General features: G+C 40.2%; 1 protein-coding gene across 10 annotated transcripts in view; it reads left to right on the top strand.

Annotated features, from left to right (window-relative positions):
* PPP1R12A (protein phosphatase 1 regulatory subunit 12A) overlaps positions 1 to 23,073 on the top strand; it is a 115,252-nt gene that overhangs the window by 21,392 nt on the left and 70,787 nt on the right. For all 10 annotated transcript variants that reach the window (XM_015857250.2, XM_015857226.2, XM_015857277.2 and 7 more), the window contains exon 2: positions 22,218 to 22,348. In XM_015857250.2, coding sequence (XP_015712736.1) covers positions 22,218 to 22,348 — 131 coding nt within the window. The remainder of the gene's footprint in view (positions 1 to 22,217; positions 22,349 to 23,073) is intronic.

The raw sequence follows: 23,073 nt of genomic DNA, 5'->3' as shown, positions 1-23,073 counted from the left end.
TCACCATTTCTGACCTCTTCCTATGGGAACTCTGAGTGACACAGCTCAGCTGTTTCCTCTCATCTGATAATGACCTCATTCATAAGGGTGTTGTTCCTGGTATTACTGATGTCCTCTTGCTTTTCATTAGGGATGCAAAGAGAATTGATTCTCAGTGGCATCTTACAACACTCTTTTCTTCAGAACACCTGTATTGATTTCAGTGCAAGTATGTGCATGTACCATTATATCTATGAATATTTGACAATGTGGTGTTGTACAGGAAACAGCTGAAGAGTTGCTGAAAGCTTCTTGGCCCAGTTACCTTGTTGAATTTGGAATGAACTAGTCTGGATCTGAAATTTTCTTCACTTTTACCTCAACAGGTGACACTTGTCATCTTTTACAGCTCCTTTTGTCCTTTACAGTTGTGTGAAGTGCGACTGTGTGATACAAATGAGGATGAGGAGTGCCCCAGCATGTGATCAAGATCAGGTCTTGAGCTAGGACTGCTTGTTACTTTTTGTGACCATACAAGGCTGAAGACATTATGCTTGTCATTCATTGAACTAATAAGGGTGTATGCTTTTGTTTTGCCATGACTTGAATTTCCATTCTTCTCCTAATTGATCACAAAGATTGTTGGGCTAAATTCTCTTGATGCGTGGTTGCCCTTTACTCAGTTCCTAGGCAGCAGGAGGAGAAGTGTGTGAGATATTAATTGATCCTTAAAACATAAGCCAGTGCCTACCAGTGACTGGACAAAGAGGTCCAGAGTGCTCACACAGCATCAGATATGGTCTTTGTAGATCCCCAGTCCTTGTACACTGCACCATAGCTAAGGACATTTAAGTGAAAAGTACTTAGCTGTTTCAGCAACCTGTTCTGTCTCAGGTATTGTTGTTTTCTTGAGAATGAAGTAATTTATAGTCTAGACTAACCTGGAAAGATAAAATCTCACCTGCCATCTCATTTTCCTCTTCCTCTTCCTTACTAGCACGTTGCAGAGGACTTTGACCTGCAGTGGTCATGGAGTTCAAATGCCTGCTGCATGCTGTGGTTGTGCTGTGATTTTTACCTAACCTAATTTAGTCTAACAAGTATGACCTCAGCAGAGCAGGAGATGTTCTGTGTGCCACTTCTAAGGCAGCATTTTAATGCCATACTGCCTCAGTGTTAATGTGATGGTGCATATTTGGTGCAAGACTTTTTGAGATTATCTTAGATGGCTTCTAGGGGTATCTATCTCAGTGCCATATGCAGTAATTCCAAATGAAAGTGCCCGGTCCTGGTTGTCCTACAGGATGCGCTCTCTGGAGCACCCTTACAAATGGAATGAGTACACTTCCTTAAAAGAAACTTCAAAGGAGAAGGAACATCAAAGGAGAGTCCATATGTGTGGCTTTTGGAGTCTAAGGCCACCTAAAACAAACCTGTAGCAAATTGGTATCTTACCAACCAGAAATACGGTTGTAGCATGGAGTTACCTGAAGTAGCTTGGTGTAATTATGCTTTTTTTTTTTCTGGACTACGTGCATTTGCTTTAGTTAGGGATGTAGAGACATGGTGCTGTCATTATTACAGGCTAAATGCTTACTTAAGCACAGTACTTACTTGTAGACAGCTCCTGTAGGTTCCTGTGCTTTATGGAAACAAGTTTAATTTGTCTACTTAGCAAATCACGTGGTAGACGAGCTAGCAATGGGAATGCAGTAATTTCTAAAACACTGGTATCAAGAAGTAATTGAATTGTCTAGTAAATTACTGCTTAGGACAACCCAATTATGAGACCTTGAGAAACTGAGTCATAGTTCTCAGTGGATGAAATTGCATAAATCTAAACCCGGTAGTGATCCTTATGGGTTCTTTTTAATTTGGGGGAATGCTACCCAGCCAAATGCCAAACTTGCATACAGACAGCTCTGATTCCTCGTGCGGCACATAGGTTTCAAATGTGGTTAGCTGAGAACAGGCTGAAATTTCATCTTAAACAGAACTTTGTGTGTGTGTTTATACCATACTCACATATGTACTTTAATGCTCCGCAATAAAACAGATTATGGGTCCTGTTTGGCTGTGTGCTACTTTTCTTCCTACATTTTTTAATAGTGATATTGCCTATCTTATATGTCATATAAAAGTTACTGTCTGTGAGATTTTAGGCTGCCTTAAACGTGGCGTGTTATTTTGTTTGTTTGATTGCTTGTTTTATTGCAGCGAGGCAAAACTCAGCAGTAAAGTTTGTAGTGATCTGACTCAGATTCATTGTTCTGACGTTAGTGGTCCAGGACAGCCTTAGATTCTTAGTTGGACTTCAGTACTGAGCACAGTTAGTGTGAAAATCCTGCTGCGTGGTTAAGTTCTCTTTAGTTATGCACTGAAACCACAAGTCCTTCCAGGAAAAAGCAAAGTGAAAGATTATTTCTGGAACATCTGGGCTTAGTGAGTGTTCAGAATTTCCCCAGTAACTCAACTCCTCGACTGCAATAGAAAAGGCATCTTCGGGAGATACATATGTATCTATACAGTTCAATAGGAAAAATATCCCAACAGACATTTCTGTTCTGACTTTAAATATCATTTTATATTTAGTGACTGGGAAAAGACACTCCCCCACCCACACACCACTGGAGTATCGTTCTTTTTAAAGGAATATCTTATGGGAAAAGAAAGTAGTAGATTTCTTTAGTGAGCAGAACCTCACTGCTTTAATGTCATATCCCAAATCTTGAGGACTGTCCCTTGAAATAAACTTTTAATTTTATCAGCTCATCCCGTTCAGATTCTGAATCTCTTTATTTTCATGGTGGGAAAAAGAAACTCATCCTGATACTTAGAAGTTTGTCCTGAAAGTTCTCAGTGAGAAGAGAGTTTCTCACATTTATAATTTATGGTTGTTGTATTGTGATTATGGCTGCAAACATAAAGCAGGATTGTACTTAGAATCGAATGTTCACCCTTCTGTAGGTTATTTTGCTTTTCCAAATCGAAACTCTGTCTTCTGGCAGTCACCTGACTAAAGGTGTCAGTTAATGCGTTACTTAAAATTAATGCTTTGTGTCATTGGAACCATGGTTTTCCTCTTTTCCTCAGAAATATAAAAGCAAAGCAAACAAAACAGTCAGAACAAGCCCAGGAGATGTTATATTTAAGATAAATACTTGAAGTGTGGCTTTTGGTTTCAGAAATTGCTATATGTAGAGGTGCCAAAGTGATGTGATGAGGAGCTCGGTATTAGAGCAGATGGTGTTTGCATGGTGACAGTTAATGGAATTTTCCAATGTGCTTATGGGAAAAGCTCAGATATTTTTGTAGGCAGAGTAATGAAAATGGCTACTTCAATTAGAACTGCCTGTGTTTTTATAGAGGGTGTACAAAGCTGAGGGCATTACCTGCAGTTTTACATATTCTTTGATGTGAGGCATTGGAATAGTAGCTAACAGGTTGGTGTCATAGCCATTCAGTTTGTAAACAGTTGGATCATGGCAGACGGAATCCCAGAACAGCTATTAAAGTGAATGGCATAAGCTGCATGCAGCAGAGGAAGCATTTAAATTTTGAGTATTTAATGAATAGAATCGTTGGTGGCTGATACTAATTACTGTTCCTTATTGCTGCACACTGTTTCACTGAATATATCTCATTCCCCTGATGGACAGAGTAGCAACAATGTAAAATTTCATTTCTCCCTTAGGAGAAGGGGGTTTTTAAATGGAGAATTCTATACTGAAAATCCCAGCTACCAACATCACGCTGCACAAGCCTGTGTCATACAGTCATTGGTCAGCAGTATGTATGTTGATAAGGGAATAGGGATGAATTGGTGAATATTCTTTTAAATAGAAGTTGAGATATTAGATGGAGGATATTCTGTGAAGTGCAGGAAGGCGGCAGCTGGCGTTTATCAGAAGGAATAGTTCTCTTCAGGTTATGTTAAACTACAGGTGTGTTTTTTTGTCTTTATGAGCCGGCAGACTTGGTGCTGGTGGAAGGATTTTATTCTGGTCCCTGCTGCAGCAGATGCAAACATCCTGCTTCATTTAGCAGATGAAGCGATCTGCTGCACGGTGCTGTGAGGTGTGGGCATCTGCTCACCAAACGGTACAACAAACACACTGGCAAAATTAACTTCTCTTCAGGCGTTCATCCGTGTTGTGAAATTTCTACCTACAAAGGAAAAAACAACCCCTGAACTTTAAATATGGATAGCAAGTGAAGATGGGATGTAAGAGGAATGATAGAGTTGTAATTCTGATACAGTGTTAGAAGTGTTGTTTCCCAATGTTCTGGGCTTGATTCCTTCAAAAAAAGTATATCCTGGAGTTCAGAAGCTCCTATTGTCATTGGTTCAGCTCTAACTAAAGCTTTCTGTGTTCCTGTGTTTCACTGTCATAGCAATGGAGCCCTCGTGTATTTCTTTCCTGTCCCTTCTTGAGACTCGCAACATTTCTCTTCAATGTCTCCAAAGCTTCCCTTCCCCTCTGAAGTGAGTTGCCGCAGTTTTCTTTGTTCCACACCCCCCGCCTGTTCAGGAATGGTGCTTTCTCCAGTTCTCTCTGCCCTTTCTCTGTAGACTCTGTATTACCATCTCCATATAAGCCCTTGCTTGTTAGAGTTATTCTTGTTGGAATCTGGGCTACAAATAATCTTTCCATGCAGCAAGTTGCTGCCTCTGATAAATGTGGGCTGCAGCCAGTGGTTGGCAGGGAGATTCGTTCTCTGTCAGCCCCCGAATCGTGAATTAGGTTTTTCTGGTACTTCTCATTTGCACCAAAATCAATGACATTGTGCTTAATAATGCTGCCTGCAATTCTGAAATTGATCTGGTCTCATATTGTGTGGAGAAACGCATTCGTTTGAGTGCTGTGCTGTAGATACTTCTGGAAGGCGACTTACGTAAGCTCTGTTAGAGCAAAAGTAATGTTCTGTCTGTGAGGTTTGAATCTGAAGTGTGTTTTAAAAATGTACGGCAAGTGTTCATATCGACTATAATATATAAACTGAAAAGTCTGTGTGGGTCTGATTTGTGTAAGCATTTTCCATGGGAATCCCAGTGCCTTATATGGTCAACTTGCTTTGTAGCGTTTCAGTGAAATGAAGGCAGCCATCCAACAAAAAAATAAACAGCCCAGCTGGCTTTAGCTGTGCCTATAATACCCTCTTTCTTGGCCTCCTTCAGCAGCACAGTAGCTAATTATTAAAACTGAAAATGTGACAAGAGCCTGTGCAGCTAGTGGAAGATATTGCTTTTGTGGCAGTGCTGTATGCTGAGGATATAATGCTACTTTAATAAAGAATACTAACATATAGATAGTACAGCTTTCTGTTTCTATTTGCTGAACTTTAGCTATCAGGTAAGTTGTTGTGCCTTTCCCAAAGCTTGTAAACTGGTGACAATTCCTGTAGTTGCTATAAACAGATTTAGTTGGCACAATCCAACATACTTTTTTTCTGTGTGTTTGACCTGTTTGTTCACTGCTTGAAGAGATGCTAACACTTCAAATAAGTGTTTGTTGAGGCTTGCATATGCGGCTCTTGCTTCAGAGAGACCTGGTTCAGGTTCCTCTGGAAAGAGTGGCACCAGTCATTGAAAATGACTGTGTTTGCAGTGAGGTACAAGCTACCCTGTATTTACTCTCAAGTATTAGGGTGCACGTAGGCTTTACTGTAATTCTTCCGTGGTAACTTACATACCTATACTTTAAGAAAGCCTCCTGAATGAGAGACTGCAACTAATCACATCTCTTTATCCAGATACACGGAATCCTGTTTTACTGGAAGTATGATCAGTTGAGAACGCAAGGGTCAGTTCCTTTCTTTGGAGTATCAGTGAAAACCACCACTGTGACATGTTCTGTCATGGAAGGAATAAACAGACTCTTCCTTACCTCCTGTGATGAGAAGAACATGCAGTAAAAGTACATGGGATTTGTACTGAAGAGGGTGTTTTCTTTTTTTCTCCATCCAGGCTGCCTAAGGTCTTTAAGACTCTTTCAGTTAATCACATAGCTCCAGTGCCTGATTTGTGTTAAAAGGAAAGGCCAATCTTCTGAGCTCAGTAATAAGTCATCTCTGCTTCTGCTGATACGAGGCATTCCAAACAGCTTTCAGAAAGCAGCTTTTGTTTTATGATGGCTCTTGGTCCCAGCTCTTGCAGGCTTCCTGTAATGACTTCTACTCCTTGTCCTAGCAGAAGGGGTGAACAGCTGATTCCTACTTACTTTCTCCATATAATTTATGATTTATAATGATCATCTATTATATGGTCTTCAAAGTAATTTTTTTTCTAGGCTGAAGAGTCATGTAGTACTGGACAGTGTTATATTTAAGTTATGTTTAAACGTGGCAATTCAAATTACAAGAGCAGTACGGATGTCAGGTTGCTGCAGACCTCTGAAATTCATTTAGAGATGTGCTAGTACTATCTGTGCCATGACCTCCTTGCCTCCACTAGCACAGAGGTAGAAGCCACAAGATACAAAAATAGAGATGTGCAAGTGAGTCAGAGGAGAGGGGGCAGAAAGGAGATGTCAGATGTGGGCTGGCTGTCAGAGTGAACCAGGAGTTAGGAAAATTAAATGGTGGTGTGGAAAAGGAAGTGGGATAGAAAGGACAATACTGGAAACACCGAAATAGTGGAATTTGAGTGGTGGTGTACTGGATGCCAGGTAGTTAATGAGGATGGTAAAGTCTGTATTCAGACTTTGATGCATTAAGCTTTTAATACTTTGATTTATTATGCCATCATGCATGGCTTATAGGGCCCGGATAAAGGATTTGCTCTTGAGATAATACAGACAGACCAATTAAAGGTGCTGGTGAGTGGGAGACTTCTGCTGTGTCAGTGGGAGGAAGAGAATGGTATATGGCATATGAGACTGAAAGGAGTTTTGCAGAAACAGAGTATACTTATGGCTGCAAGTATTAATGATAGGAAACTTCATCAAACATACAAAATGACGTCTATTCTAAAATCTCGGTCTTGTGGTATTTCAAATAGTGTGGAAGAATTGGGGGATACTACTTGTGGTGACATTGTTTACCACCTGTAAAATGATGCCATTCTTTTGTGCCGTGGTGATAAGCACTGATGTGTAGATGAGCCCATGAGGAAATGAGTTCTGTTTGGAACAAAATGTGAGTACTGTGGACCAAGCTGTGAACGGTAAAGAAAAATCCAACGTTTTGAATAGCTGAACACTGACCATCTCAGACTGACTGGATCAGAGATGCTTTAGACACAGAGGACATCAGTTGGACATCATGTGGAATTGCACATAGGTCATGTGCTTGTGTAGCCAGTTGATTTGGCTTGAGCATCTTTAATTAAAGCGTTTCATAGTCCTGGGGTATTTGTCTGTTTGGCCTTACTATTGCTTAGATATGTCTGTGCATAATGTTTAATGTAAAAGTAGAGTCCTTAGAGAAGCGTGAAGCTTAAGCACCTTTAATATTGTAAATTAAGTGGCAGAACAGCTTTCCCTTCCAGGAATTCTTGTCAAGATGTGTGCCACAGAGGAGAAGCTCAAGGCAGCAGTGATAGTCTCCTGGCTCTTCAGGGGGTGAGCTTCAGTTTTCTGTTTAATCTGGAGGCAGTTTCTTACCGTGCTGTCTTTGAGGTGTATTAAGCATAGCCCCTGGCCAGATGGCTACATATTTCATGAGACTAAATGGAGAACTCTTCCTGAGAACAGTTTGCATAGTAGGAGCTTCTGATTTGCAGGAGGAGTGGAGAGTAACAGTGAAAGCTGTGTGGACCTCTGTCTGTCTGCTTGGATTGTGGAAAGCTGGGAGTCCTCCTGTCAAACCCTACTCTTGCCCTTACTACTGCCGTGTCCCTGGCAGGGCCCCTGAACTGCCACCTGCCCCATCACTGCAGCACATGGGCTTTCCCCATTTTCAGGCAGCGTACATACCTTCTCTACCTAACAAAATCTGTTTCATTCTTTGCCTTTTCTTCCCTTTGTACTTTTGCTCCTGTTCTTAAGTATTTACAGGAGAAAGGCAGTTAGTGAAGTCAGTCCCATTGTTTTGAATAAACGCAGTGCTTTTAAACCTGGCTTTCATTTCCATGCTCTTTGATAATTATAATATTTAACGAGCAGTCTGATGTACAGGAAGCAGACATCAAAGCATTGACAATCAGTTTCAGGATGACACGCACGCTGCTAAGGTCAGGTAAACAACGGACTTCTGGGTTCTCAGTTCTTTCAGACTGACACAGTACTACTGGTCAAGAGAAGGCCGCTGTGTATTATGCCCTGGTGGAATTCAGGGTTGTCAGCGGTCTTTCAGAACTCAGAGGACAGCACAAAGGATGTACTTAATACACAATTAGAAATGAGGGATTTTACCCTTTTCTTCAGGATTGGTCCTGAGAGTGAGCAGTCAGAAGTGGCTGCAGCACCAGGTGCGGCTGAGGTAATAACGCTTCACTGCCCTCAAAGGGTGTGCTCTTGCTTCTTCCTCGCAGCATGTTTTTAACTTCCCAGCAGTCTGACAGTGCTTTTGGGAGTGTGCAGTTGAGAATTAGGAGGGAGACTCGGACCTCCCTGTTTGTCAACAGTGAGCTCTTGCAGGATCATGCCCTGGGTGATTAGTGTACGTTAGCTCAAAGAAGTTCCACGTTGCTCATTTTATAACACTGCCTCGTGCAGAACAGAATATTGCCTGAAACTCATCTTGAAATGGAGAATGTTATTCAACAGGAAAGATATTTTACAAGTACTTTGAAACACTGTCGTGTTCTGAAGGTCAGAGATTGTAATGAATTTTCATAGTTGTTGGCCTAGTTGTTATTGGCTTGGAAAGCGTTTCTCTGTAACTGCCTGCATCCAAGAGACTCAGGATACTTTCATGTTTTTATCAGCATTATGGCATTATGTACTGGTAAGGACACAGGAAGAAATAGTGACTGAAGTACAGCCTTCCTGAAGTGTCACTGTTGTTGGAGGCAATATAAGTACTTAACCCATTTTAAGACATAATTTGATTTTCCAGCAAGTTTTTTTCAGGGCCTTTTCTCCTCAAAACTGATGTTTACACTTTCCAAATCAGTCACATGTTGGTAGAGACAAACCACTGCACCATGTATAAGAACATGTGAATGTCTGCTGCCCTGGAAAAAGAGCAGGTGATGTGAGTGTCACGCTGAGTTTGGCGAGTGTCCTCGGTTGACTACTCATGTAGGTATGGCATTTTCCTGTTGGCTGCTTGAGTAGATAAATTCGCTCTTCAGTAGGTTAGTGTGAAGTTTAAGACTTAGAGGTAACTAGATTGCAGGTTTAACTTCATACTTGGTTTGCGAGGATCTGTAGAAGATGGGGAAAATACAGCTGTATCCTTTCCTCTTTTACAAGTTCCTTCCTAGACATTTTCTACTGCACAAATAGAACGTGGAATAAAAAAGAGTGTCAGGAGACAGTAGTTGCTTGCTACTCCTCTCTGCATTTCTGTCTCCTTAAATAGGAAGATCTCTGGAGGAAGTGTGGTGGAGTCAGCAGTGAGCTCGAGGATGGCAGGCGGTACCTCTTCAGGCAGTACTTATCACACAAAATAGGCAGTGACAACAGCTGTGACCTGGAGAGTCCTTAAGCCCTGCCATGTGAGATTCTGCAAGCGTACAGTGCTGGTGTTTGGTGGCAGTGGGGAAGGTGGCATAGCGGGAGCCGTAGTATTTGCACAGCTTGGCCAGAATCAAGCAGGGGGGCACACAACAGTTTGTAGAAAACTAAGCTGCTTCTTAAAACTGCTGATCCACAGGTGTAACATTCCTGGTGTAGTGACTTTCTTAATACAGTTACAGCAAGTCAGTATATGTTTGTTTGGATTTTCTTCCTGTATCAGAATATGTATGCAGCTGAGGGGTCTGGTTTGCTTTTCCCTTTTGTGCTGTGAGAAGAAACATAATGGTTTCTGATGCTGTCTAGAGAGCTATTTCTTAAAATGTTCCCTTTCTGCTGGCTTTTCACACATTGTGTGCTAAAATCATGGGGAGGTTTTGGTACTTGGTATTTTTTGAGTGTTTATTGTGACCAAAAAAATGAGGCATCTATTTAATGCAAATCTGGGGGGACATCTATGGGGATGTCCTCTGACAAGGAAGCCTGTTGAGGCTCAGCACCCATTGTGTCTTTGCTGCATGAATGCTTATGGGCTTTCTTAAACATTTACAAACAGAGATGGTTGCTTCTGTTGAGTCAGCTTTCATATGGCAAGGCTACAGGTGTAAAAAGCCTCAGTGGGCCCACAGAGGTTCAAAACTGTGGTTGCTGATTCCCCGGGTTTTAGGAGTGAGAGTCAGTCTGGGTCTCTGGGTATTGCTCATTGGGTCTGGGTCAGTGGTGCCAAAGCGCAGTGAAGCTGAGTAAGCCTCTGAAGCGCTGGCATGGCGTTACCTTCCTGCTAATGATCCTAATGAATGTCAGTTACCTTGACATGTCACAGACTTTTTTTCTGTTGTTTTAAATTCTTTTCACCAGCACGGCTGCTAACGCAGCATTACCAGTCCTCTGCTGATTCTCAGGTATTTCGAGATCTGTTGAGAAAATAAATAGCAGCAGACTTGAAGCTGCCTTGAGTTCTTCAATGATGGCTGGAGAGCTACCTCAGCAGACCTGTGAAGCCTGTTGAGTTACATAGTTTTTTGAGGGGTTTTAGCATTGATTTTATTACTGGTAGAGTGATAGGTGTATAATCCTTATTGTGTAATACAAATTAAACCTTCTCCTTCTGTCAAAACACCCAGTAGAGATATTAGTTGGCCAATTCACTCCCACCTCTATTATTCACATATATCCCCATATCGCTGGCAGTTGTTTCCCAATTCTTAATATACTTAAGAAATGCCTTTGTGCCCCCACCAGCTGTGCTTTTCATTGATGTTTATAGCTTTCCTTTACAAGTTTCTACGGCTAATACTGGTTTATACCCTTTAAAATTTTTATTGTGTAAATATTGTATTTTTAATTGGCGCTGTTTGGCTTTATCTGCACTATCGTATTTTCCTGATCAGATTGCTCTCTCATGTAGAATAATTGCTTCTTATCCATGTGGTACACATTGGAAAAATTAAGAAGGAAGCTCTTTTACCACTTTTGAAACGTCCTGTATGTAGACTTGATAGATGGATATGTATAAACTTAGTTTCAGTTGCTGACTGTTGTCTTCCTGTCCATTTTTTAATGTACTGGGGGAGGTAGGTGGTTTCCTACGAACTTGTGATTGCCTGGAATTCATTCATTAATGTCACAGTAAGTTTATAGTGGGACACATGTACCATGGTATTTTCTGCAGAGATATACCAGAAAGAATCAGATATCGAAGCTGGTGTTTTTGCCATGGCCTTTTTGGGAAAGAGAAGGCCCACAAAGTGGGTATTGTGTTACGTATGGAGCTGGAGGTAGGAGAGGCAATTCTGCTGGGCTGGAGGCAGAACACAGAAGTGAATGTGGAGCTTTGTCCTTCTAACTGGGGAGGGTCTGCATAGCAGGTTGCATGATGTGACTGGCCTATTGGAAATCGAGTGTTAAGTTACACTGTGGCAAAAATGCCTTTTTTAGAAGTTATAAGCCATGTAGATGAACAGCTGTATAGCCTTTGGGAGAAAGGGAGTTTGGTGTGGGGTATGCTATTTCTTTATTCTTATACCTAACAGGATTATAGTACATACGATAATCATCTCCTTGTTTGCGTATACAAACGTTTTTGCTGACTGTATTAAAGCACTGCAGCGCATTTCATGTAAGCCATTGGAGAAGATTGTTTAGCAAATTTAACTAAGGCACAGCGTGAGTGCACCCTGATTTAACTTCCAGGAGATTCCTGAAGTGCCTGCTCTGGTTTGAATTTTGGCTTCAGGTGCAGTTTGTGTCAATCTTATCCATGCAGAGGAGTTTGTGTCTGGTGATGTTTGTCTGTTGGAAGTCCCCCACCTTTTCGGGATCTCAGTGACATTTTTTACAGCAGATCAGGTGAGGTGTTCAAAGTGATGCCAGGAGTGTCCCTATGGTGGAAAATACATAAATTATGTGACATGGGATTTGTCGCTTAACGTTGTGCCTTTGGTGCTCCTGAGTAATGTCTTCAATCTTCAGCAGATCAGAAGAGGAAACCACTTCCACGTTTCTTGAGATATGTGGATGAATATCTTTCTGAAATCAGAAATGAACACAGTATGTTTCTGAAATCAAAAACGCACTGAGCTGTTTTAAAATTTCCCAATGTACGTATGTGTATGTACAGCAACCAAGTGATTGGGATAAACTTCCATGTTTTTACCCACATACAAGATAATCCACAATGCCACTTCACTCACCTTTCATTTAGTTTTTGTTTCCATGAAGGTGCAACATGGTTACATTATTTCCTTACATGCTTATTTTATATATTTCATTAAACTATACAAATCAGTAGTTTATTTACATAGGATTTCCCTACTTACAGATTAAAAGCCTTGACTGATGCCATCTGAGCCAGCATATTAAAACTATTTCTTTCCTTCTAGCATTTCATATAAAGATGAGGATTAAACCACACATAACAAGTGCTAATTGGAGGAGGCGTGCATAGATGCAAATTGGATTGGCAAATTTCAGTGTCTTGCTGCCTTTTTGTTCCTGTAGTCATGGTTTCTTCTATTAAACTGAAAATGGTAAACTGAAATAGAAAAAGTGAGCTCACAGAAAGTCTGTCTCAGATAGTTCAGTCTTCCCAGAAAACATCAGCACATGCTTTTTTGGTTGGTTTGGTTTTTTTGCCTGATGGAATGGAGGCCTATCATTGCTTTTATGAAATCCACAGAATCACAGAATTGTAGGAGTTGGAAGGGACCTCTAGAGATCATCAAGTCCAACCCCCCTGCCAAAGCAGGCTTCCTACACCATGTCACACAGGTAGGCGTCCAGGCAGGTCTTGAATATCTCCAGAGAAGGAGACTCTACCACCTCCCTGGGCAGCCTGTTCCAGTGCTCCGTCACCCTCACTGTAAAGAAGTTCTTGTGCACATTGGTGCAGAACTTCCTATGCTGTAAAATTTGGGGTTATTACTTTTATTCTACTCAGTTTTGCCACTTTGTGTGGCTAAAATAAGGAAGCTCTAAAGACCTACTGAGGCCCCACTCAAGCAGGGGGCGAAGAGGCCAGGTGACTTGTAGCTTTCTGCTGTAGTCCCTAAGAGTTTACAGCCCATTCTGTTTTCTTCCTGTCTTTTCACTCCAGGAAAGCAGAGTTGTCCCCATTGAAGAACTAATAATTAAGAACTTTATGGAGGTAGGAGACACAGAGGTAAAAAGGGGAACTTAGCACATGTGTTTTAAATTAAATCCAAGAAACATTGGACTTAGCAAGCCTATTTATATATGTAAATTCTATAAGTTTGCTAGATGTTTAATTTGATTAAGAAATTCTGTTAGAGAATATCAGAATGTTAGGTATTTTAAACTGAAAAGCTGCTTTGGCATATGAGCTTGTTTATTTGCCAGTATGCTAAAAGAAGATTATATTTACTGGTGAAAAAAAAATCCAGAATTTGAAATACAATTGGCATATTCTTAAATTTGTCTGCGGCATGAATACATATACTGTGTGACTCAGCCTTCTTCTCAAATTTAACATTTACAGATTTTATTACCAGATTTCTGTCATGAGAACTAGCACTAAGTGCCAAAACAGTAACAATAAAAACATAGCCGTGTATTGGCACTTTATTTTTACCGTATGAAATTTTTATTTACTTCTGATCTAAGAAGCATATTTTTAAACTAATGAAGACTGCTTCTGTGCGTGTCAGGAGACAGCGCGGAGTGCCGTGTATTTATGTCACAGTGAGCGCAGTGCATCAGTCAGGACTGTTGTAACTGTCACAGAAAGTAAACTGTGAAGGCTGAGCTCAGGAGAGTGAGAACGCCCCATTTGTGGAATGCTGTTCTGTTCAGACAGCAGTTTCTGTGGCCTGAAAGTCTGTTGTGGATTTAACAACCATATTCCAGCACCCAGAGATTTGGTGCCGCTGAACTATTGAAGTTTCAACGATGTGTGTGTAAAACGTGAATCTGTCATATGTGATTTGTACATATATACATGCCCAAGCCTTTAGGGTTCAAGAAATCTTGGGAATTTGTGCAGCATATTAGCTGTAATACCATACTGTCAGTCAGATCTTCATTTCTCCATTTCTGTCAGTGAGCTCGTGCTCTCTCACCTGCAGCGCTGTTATAAAACTGGTAAGAAATCTGAATCTAAAAACGAGTTTTGTTCTGTAGAATGCACTGGGACAGTAGAATTCCAAGTGTTCTTGAAAGCACGTTTGCATGAAACTAAACAAGAAAATGAATATGTAATATTCATTTCATGTAATTTATATGTAATACTAGGTAGCCAGTTTTTGTTTTTTTCTTTTGAATGAAAATACTGAAGCAGACATTGGTCTGTGTTGTTTTCTCCATAAAATGTCTGTCAGAGTGAGTCTTGATCTATTACTGGGATTCCCAGCAGGAATGGGAACATCTCTGGTTATCGCAGGTACCACATTGCGGTCAACTCTCCTGTTGCCCTTACTTATCTCAAAGGGAGGTTAGAGGACAAGAGTGATTGCATCTGTACTTGAAACACACAAACACCTGCATATGTGTGTTCTATTACAGTCCTGGGTAAGAACCATGATTAAGCATTCTTTAAACTTCAAATAGTGGGAAATCCCCATGAAATCAGCTTTAAAACATGCAGATTATATTAATCTCAGTGGCCATCGATTGTAGTGTTTTCCTGAACTGTACTGTAGATTAAGTTACATGTTAACTGTAAATTGCAAACTAGCAAACCTGTGTGTGATTTATTTAATAGTTCAATGCAACAGAGAAAACAGGGCAAAACTGTAGTCAGTACAGAAATGGCATTGCGCTCTTATGGAATATTTGAGCTAAACGTGGGATCATTTGTGTGTAGCTTCTGGTCTGTGCACATATTTGAAAGTAAATATCTTCTGGGCGAACTTCTATTGAGATGCACTCTTTCTTGCATATGACGAAGTGTTTACACGAAGTGGAAATAATAGCTAGAGAAGTTTGAGTTCAGGAATGATTTGTCTGTTTTTGTCATAGCTGACAGTTATACAGCACTTGATTTAAGTAATGATGCTTAATGGATGCTTTATTTCAATAGTCTCTGCATGCCTTCCCCGTAAGACTTGAACGGACATGAAAGATTGCATCAGCCTCCAGTTCTGCTTTCTCCCTAGGAGCTCCACCTGCTTCTGCAAGCATCTATAGAGGACCCCCATTTTCTGTACTTAGAAGTGAAAGGTTTCCAAGAAATTTCTCTCGAGAAGTGGGACATCAGAGTTTGAAGCTGGTATTTGTGCCCAAATTGGACGAGAAAAATAGAAACGGTGCATTTCAAACTGCCAGAACTTCAGAAGTAATAGATGCTTATGAAATGATTTCTTAATTTCAGTTATTTAATTTGGCAACTATCAGTTTAACAAGTTTGTGTGGATCAACCGTGCAGGACTTTAAGTCATAGGCCATTATTAACTGAAAATAACAGATGCATCATGCACACAGTATTTACCAACCATTAAATTAAATTAGGCAAGTGTGGCAAAAATTTAACATTACTAGTTTTATCAAGAATACTTGTAAGCTGTTCCATTTTTACTAGTAAATGCACTCTGAAAAATAAAACACTTGATTAAAAAATTGCATTTTATCAATATGCAGAGATATCCAGTATTATCCCAGCTTGGTCAAAAATATAAGCTATGTCTTGTGGGTTGGCTAAATGAGTGCTGGAAAGATTATACTTAATTTAGTAATTGAGCAACACTTGTCATCCTTAATACTACAGTAGTGCTTCAAGTTCTGTTACAACACCAGGCCCGTCCTGTTCTTTACCATCTTTGAAAACTTGAACAGCAGCCTTTCTACCCAGCATGTATTGTATTGAAAAGAATAGTTGTCAAATATAACATACATGGTTTCATACTGATTCCTTAAACCGTTAATAGGTGCAATAATCAGAAATATTCTGTGACCAAATTTGCTGATGATTCTTAGTACTCTTTATCATGGAAGTGTTTAGTAAGTCTTTGACCATTGTCATTACTAATATCAGGCTCTTCAGGTGTTACAGTTTGTATGAAAATGTTGGATTAATGTCCCACAAGCAAGTTATAAGTGCAAAAAAAGAGTATTCTGCCTTAGTTTCAGAGCCTGTAAGTGCCAGGTTACCTCAGATCTGTAGCTTGGAAGTTAGTTACATCTTGTGATTTCATTTCATACACCTTCATACACCACTTCATTTGTATATGCTGAGTTCTTAATTAATGCAAAAGTTAAACACGTGATCTACAAATGTGGGGAGTGTTACTCAGATTTGCTTTGGATCTTGTTACCAAATTTCTGCTGACACCTTCACGACTACTGACTTATTGAAATTAAAACCAAAACAAAACAAAAAACAAATCAGGAATTTCAACTTCTAAATTTATCCTTTTATTTTTCCCAAGGAGTGATGAATAAAAGATACTGATAAACACTTTGGCTAGTGAAACTTAATTTCTTCTGTCTGAGCAAAAATCTCTGTCCTCACTGCAGACTGAGACTGGCTTCAGAATGTGATATAAGTGCTTATTAGTGGACAGTGGGTTGCAAATCTAGAAAACAGTTTGAAAAAAGAAGCTTTAGCAAATGGATTCTAATGGACCCAGCTTCACGGTAAGGCAAGAGTTTATTATTCCAGTAGTTGAATTTGGACATGAATTTCAATCCAGGCTGTCTTTTGAGTACAGAAAGCATTTTAATACAATCAACTTCAGTTTTAATCAGGATGATAGCTTATTACTGTCATTTTCTTATTTTATATAATTTTAATATCTAAATGGTTCTCTAATACAGTTTAGATCCAGTTCAGTAAAGTTTGTCAGCCTAGCTGTATGTAATGGAATCAGGAACAAGCAACTGAGGGTGAAGAGAATAGGAGACTCTTTTTAACCTGATGTGCTGGTGGATGTGGGTGCTGGTGGATGTGCAGCCTTTCAATACCTGAAGGGAACTTACACCCAGGAGGGGAGTAAACTCTTTGAAAGGGCTGACAACAGCAGGACACAGGGAAATGGTTTTAAGTTAAAAGAGGGAAGATTTAGGTTGGATGTTAGGGGGAAGTTCTTCACTAGGAGAGTGGTTAGGCCCTGGAACAGGCTGCCCAGGGAGGTTGTGGATGCCCCGTCCTTGGAGGTGTTCAAGACCAGGTTGGACGGGGCCCTGGGCAGCCTGATCTAGTAAATGTGTATGTTTGGTGGCCCTGCCAGGCAGGGGGTTGGAACTACATGATACTTGAGGTCCCCTCCAACCCGGGTCATTCTGTGATTCTGTGATGCTTCACCTTAATTTAGTTCTTAGGTACATTAACAAAGATATTAACAGCATACCTAAATCCAATGGACTCGCTAGACTTGGTTCACTAGGTGAATCAAAGGAAGAGATAAGCTATTTTACAGGCACCTGTGTGAGGGGTTTCTCCTGGTTTCTGCTTTTCCACAGGAATTCAAGGTGGTTGAGTTGTTTTATACCTCGATGTCTAACATGTTACCTTGTTTTCCTGCATAGCCTGATATAGTGCTTGGCAACACTGCCCATGGCAGGGAGGGGTTGGAACTGGGTAATCTTTTAAGGTCCCCTTCAACCTGTCATTCTATGATTCTGTGATTCATAATCTTCGGGTGCTTTCTGTACTGAGGGTAAATGAGGAAGAATGAAACGTGGTGACAGAGGTTAAACACACCATGTTTCTTTTCAATATATCTCAATTTGTGGAACAGACCAGATAATAGCTAAAGGCAAGTTGTAGTCTCTTTCTAGAAATAATGGTAAAAAATGAATCTTCTGAACTTCATTACCTCATTAGATCTCATCATTGATTAAAGGCTGTAAAATTGTAGTTCAGTGTAAGACACGGCATAGCTTCATGTATGTGAGATAGCAGTCTGCTTAACAATTGTTCTTGTCTACAGTGTTTGTGTTCGTTTTCTTTAAGAAACACAGACTTGTTTTTCTTGTTTTTTTTCTGAGGGGGAGGAGTGCTGTCTGTGGGATTCCTAAGATATTCCTAATATTCACTGAGGTACATGGCACAGTAGAGATCACTTCTAAAACCGTCAATTTTTAACTTTACCTACTCACTTAAGTCTGTCCCCTTCACCTGATCGTAAAGAGAGCTGGCTTGATCACACGCAGCTGACACTGGGATATCAAGTCCTTTTGGAAACTTAAAATCAGTGTGTTCATCAGGTTTCTGATTACCCCATACTGAGTGATCAGAAAGTATTTCTCGGAAAAGTTTATAAAGCGTCATTTTGTTTCACATAGGCATCTTGGTTCCAGGACAGGTTGGACCTGCCTGGGTTTGTTTGCTCTTTGCTGCCCTGCACAGTCCAGGCTGCAGAGTGTTGTGGAAGGAGAAAGTAGTTTTAGTTCCCGGGCTTTAATAGGTTTCCTTTGCGATTTTGTCTCTTCTAATCAGAAAAGGTAGGCGGACTTTGTATGATCAACTTTGTTTTGCTTCCTTTGTGACTAATAAGCCTGGTTTCTAAATCAGTCACTAAAGGAAGTGAGATTTGTTTGTTTGCACTGTCCAGCTGTTGATGAGTTTGGGGACCGCAGGCTGACTTCCATCAGATCTGACAGGACAGTGAATGCAGAAATACTGCCTTTCTGCCACATCAGAGGAGAGTGGGAGCTGAACTGGGGGGCAGCATAAAATGGAGGAGGCGGAAGGGAAATCCCCACCCCGCTCTATTGGGCCCAGAGGCCTTATGTGCGTGCTTTGCAGGTCTGGTGCTGGCACTGGGAAGTGGCTTTAGCAGTAACTGAGTCTGTGGGCTGGAACTGAGGGCCCTGAAGAGATACTGGGGAAGGAGAGATGGGGCCAGGAAAGGAAATGGATCCTCGAAAGGCTGTGGCAGTAATGGGTGAAGGGGGCCTACGCCTGTACTGTGTGAGAAGACTGCCAGACGTATTCAAGAGAAATTATCTTTTTAATTCACTCAGTGGAAGTCCTATTATTTGCATGTAGCATGTATGTCACTTTCTCCTTTTCAGTAATGTCCAGATTAAGGCCTACTGAGGTGTAGAAGGGCAGACTTTTCTGAGCCTGTTGCTTTAAGTTTATCATGCAATTCTGAAGCACTTTCCTTTTGGGGCTGAGATGTCATTCTCTAACAATAGAGGCACTTCTGGCACTTGATAATTACTGCTCTTAGAAGAGACCAGGGAGATAATACAATGGCAATCGGAGTAGAAATGGAAAAACAAGGAGATAAAATTTCTTTAACAACATTTGTTCCTTGACATTCTGACTTAAGGTACATCCTGATTGTCAGAATTGTCTTTCATATGGCAAGTGATGAGGGTGAGTGAGGGTCCATCAAAGATCTCTGGGGACAGAGGTGAATAGGACATACTATGTACATGTTCTCCACCAGTAAGATCATTCACTTTTCATCACCTTAAGGTAGGTAAGAGCCTTCTTGGAGTCCACAGTGGGTTTCCTGGACAAATTTCCAGATACTGGGTTTAGTTTTAAGTAATCTTTGTTTAAAGAACCTCAAAAGTGATACATTCTTAAATTAGACAGCTGTCTTCCACTTCATCAGCCTAATCTTCTGTGGCTTCTGTTGTCCTGCAAAAACACTGTTGCAGCAGTTGCTCGGATTGGATAATAAGTTCTGAGAAACGTTATTTAAACTTCATAAATGTGATCACCAGCAATGCCAGTACTTTGCCACTTGCGTATACAAGTAAATTCCTTTATTATCTTAATAGTTGTTCTTTGCTCATCCCAATATATATAGTCCTGCAGGTTGTTTATCTCTGCCTGTCATGAATGTGCGATCCGCGGTAACGCGTTTGAAGTCCATTTGAGCTCCCCTGATTCTTGCCATATATGGCACAATAAACTGCCCAAATTTGGTCAAATATTTTTAGCCACTTAGTCATATGTCTTTTAATGTGCTGCATATGTAAGCATTTGATTCACTTAGCAACAGTATTTTTATGAGTAGTTCTTGCCAGCTTTTCTTACGTATAATTGAAAAACGGGTGAAGTTTGTTCTTTGATAGGTTGTGTCACTAACAGACGGTCTGGCTTTTTTTAATAATGCCAATCAATTTTAAGGTATCCTTTTCCACATTTTATGCATTTTAGAGGGTTGCAACATGCATAAGTACGTATTGAGATGAAATATTGAAAGGTCTGAATTTAAAAGCGTTCAGGAAGTTGTGAGTTCTTCTGATATAAGTTGCATACGTTAAACTGGTGGATACATAGGATATCTGTGGTCAGGCAAATTGCTTTTTTGCCAGAAAAACATGATGTAGTACATGTGTAAAGCACGGCTTGGCTAATGCTCCTGTGAAGTGTAAACATCTGTGTTTCCTGAACTGCTTTTCTTCCTGATCTGTTACAACGTCCTATGATTAGTTCCTTTCCTTCTGAGTAACAAAATGACTTGCAAAGAAGGGTGATTATTTGATCTAAGGGCTTGTTAAAACCATATGGGCATTGTGTACTGATGTTAGTAACCAGAAGAAACTGAAGGCAGTACCTTGAGGAATTGGTAGTCTTTATTGTTGAAATATGTTGATAAATCAGTTATTAAAAGAATTGCTGATTATAGGGATGGAAATCACTATAAAGGTAATGTAGAAAACACTTTAAGAAGGCACATTTCCAGAGTACCTGAAAAGATAGGGAGGAACTTAGGTTTTTGAAATTTATTATATTAAGAGCGTGTGTTTTTAATGGAAGAACAAATGATGCAAGCAGTCTGTTGCAGTCTAGTTGCAGTGCAGCTGAAAGATTATTGATGAAGCAGCCCAGGTGAGACTTGCTGTTAAAACAGTTCTTTGTTGCATTCTAAATGAAGCTTAAAGTTCATACCTTACTAAAGCAAATGGGGTAGAAGTGAGATAACGTCTTGCTGTTTTTGTTTGTTTGATTAAACAGGACAGTGGTGTGTCTCCCGTGTAGTTTAATTGCTGCCTCAGCACTACAGAGTGAGGGAAAGCTTTGGGATTCATCTTGAAAAGCACAGTTGCTTAAATAAGGAAATCCAGGTTTTTTACAGTAGTAAAGGAGAACAGAATTTTCAGTCCTGCTTGTTGCTAAAAAGTATAAGTTATACCTTAGTTGCATTTTTATTAGACAGATAATTCTCTGGAAGGATTTGGGAGCTTTTTAGTAGCAGTTCTCGTTTCAGTCTTTTGGTTTGGTGCTATTGTTGATTTATTAGGCTAAAAAAAATTAATACCAGTCTCGTGGAGTCTGTTTTGAGTCCTTGCTGTCTTGAAGTGCAGAGGGACTTTTGTCTGTGTTACTCTGCCCTTTTAAGGGCAGCAGTATGGAAGTTGGCAAGAAAACGCACTGAGCACCCTGTGAGAAAAATACTCAAACACAGAGAAGAAAGGCAAAATAGGAGCCAGTCAAGATGGGGATCTGGAGAGTGCCAGTAGTTGTGCATGTCTGCAGCACTACTTGTTTGGTAATGAAAATGAGAGCTCCAAAGGTATAGTATGTGCACAAAAGATAATATCTTTGCGACATGCTGAACTGATACTCAAGTAAGTTTATAAAGGAGAGTGATTAAAAGACTGTTAAAAGATGTATGGTGGTATACAGCGTGCTGCAGTAGAAAACAACAGCGTATTGTTGAAATGCAACCTAGCATCCCCTTCCACACTCCTTAGTCTGAACTACATTATAATTAAAACCACGTTACTGCATTGTTTTCAAAACTGCTCCCCATCTCTTTACCACAGTAATTCTACTTCATGGTGTAGTGTGACTACTGGCAGCTGTAGTCTTGACTAAGCTGGACCTAGGATGGAGCTGGAGTCTGGGGGCTTTGTAAAGGGAATGGCTTTGTACACAACAACAATTTTATACTGGCGGCTCTGGATGGGTTTTCAGAAAAACAGAATAGATTTACCTGAGTAAATCATGTCTATTGGTTTTGTTAAACTCTGTTCAAATTGCTGTGTTAAAGGATTTGCTGACAAATTTGTAAATGGTGCTTTATTCTCCAGTTCTTCCTGTCTCGCTGTCAAATCCCAACAGATAAAGCTTACTCCCACACCATAACCTGAAAGCAATTATTTTTTCCTGAAGCTGTTTCTTAAAGATGCACAATATTGTAAAACAACTTTAATGTGAACTTATTTTTTTACATCTTTCTTTCTTTATAGGCTTGTATAGATGATAACGTAGATATGGTGAAATTTCTGGTGGAAAATGGAGCAAATATTAATCAACCAGATAATGAAGGCTGGATACCTCTACATGCAGCTGCTTCCTGTGGATATCTTGATATAGCAGAGTAAGGCCTTTTCTTCTATATTTCAAATACATGTATTTTGCTAATATGTTGCTGGAGGGTTACCAGAAATAGACTGTTGGGTGGTTTTCAGAACTTATTGTCCACTGCTGGGGGGAGGCATGAGGAGAAAACTGTAATTACATTCTGTTTGTAGTCTGAAGCATTATGCCCAGGGTATGTCTGTGTGGAGAGGACTGATTTTGTGATTGCATTTCCAGTCTTGAAACTTTTGTTTTTCAGGTGTGGTGTGAACTGATGACTTCTGTTAAGTATTTTGGCTGTAGAACAAAATCTTACTGTTGAAGTTAGATGCCGGTTACGGCATTAGTTAAGGCTTACACGGTAGTGAATTCCAGGAGTGGTTTTGATGTTATTTTTTAAGCCTGTAGAGGACCATTGAAGCTGCATTAAAATCGTTTTGTTTCTTTTTTCTGGAGGTTGTGTTTCTTAACCTGAAGCAACGACTGATCTGAGAAAATATGGGGCACACATTGTTCAGAATGCTGTTCTTGCAGTAAAGAGGGTAGCGGTGTTTTACAAATACCCTTCGGGTATATGCAGACGTCACTAATTCTGCAAAGCTCTTTGTAATGTTTGATCCAGTGTAAGGCTTGGATAAAATGTAAGGTAGCAATCTATCATGCAGTAATGCTGATGTACTGATTACAATTGAAAAAGGTAGGGGATGGTTTATTGTTTTTCTGTTTGGTGGAATGGGAGATTTG

The sequence above is a fragment of the Coturnix japonica genome, chromosome 1, assembly GCF_001577835.2.
Source record: "Coturnix japonica isolate 7356 chromosome 1, Coturnix japonica 2.1, whole genome shotgun sequence".
NCBI lineage: Eukaryota > Metazoa > Chordata > Aves > Galliformes > Phasianidae > Coturnix > Coturnix japonica.
Note: the sequence above shows the minus strand (reverse complement) of the source record. Positions and strands in the feature narration are given on the sequence as shown.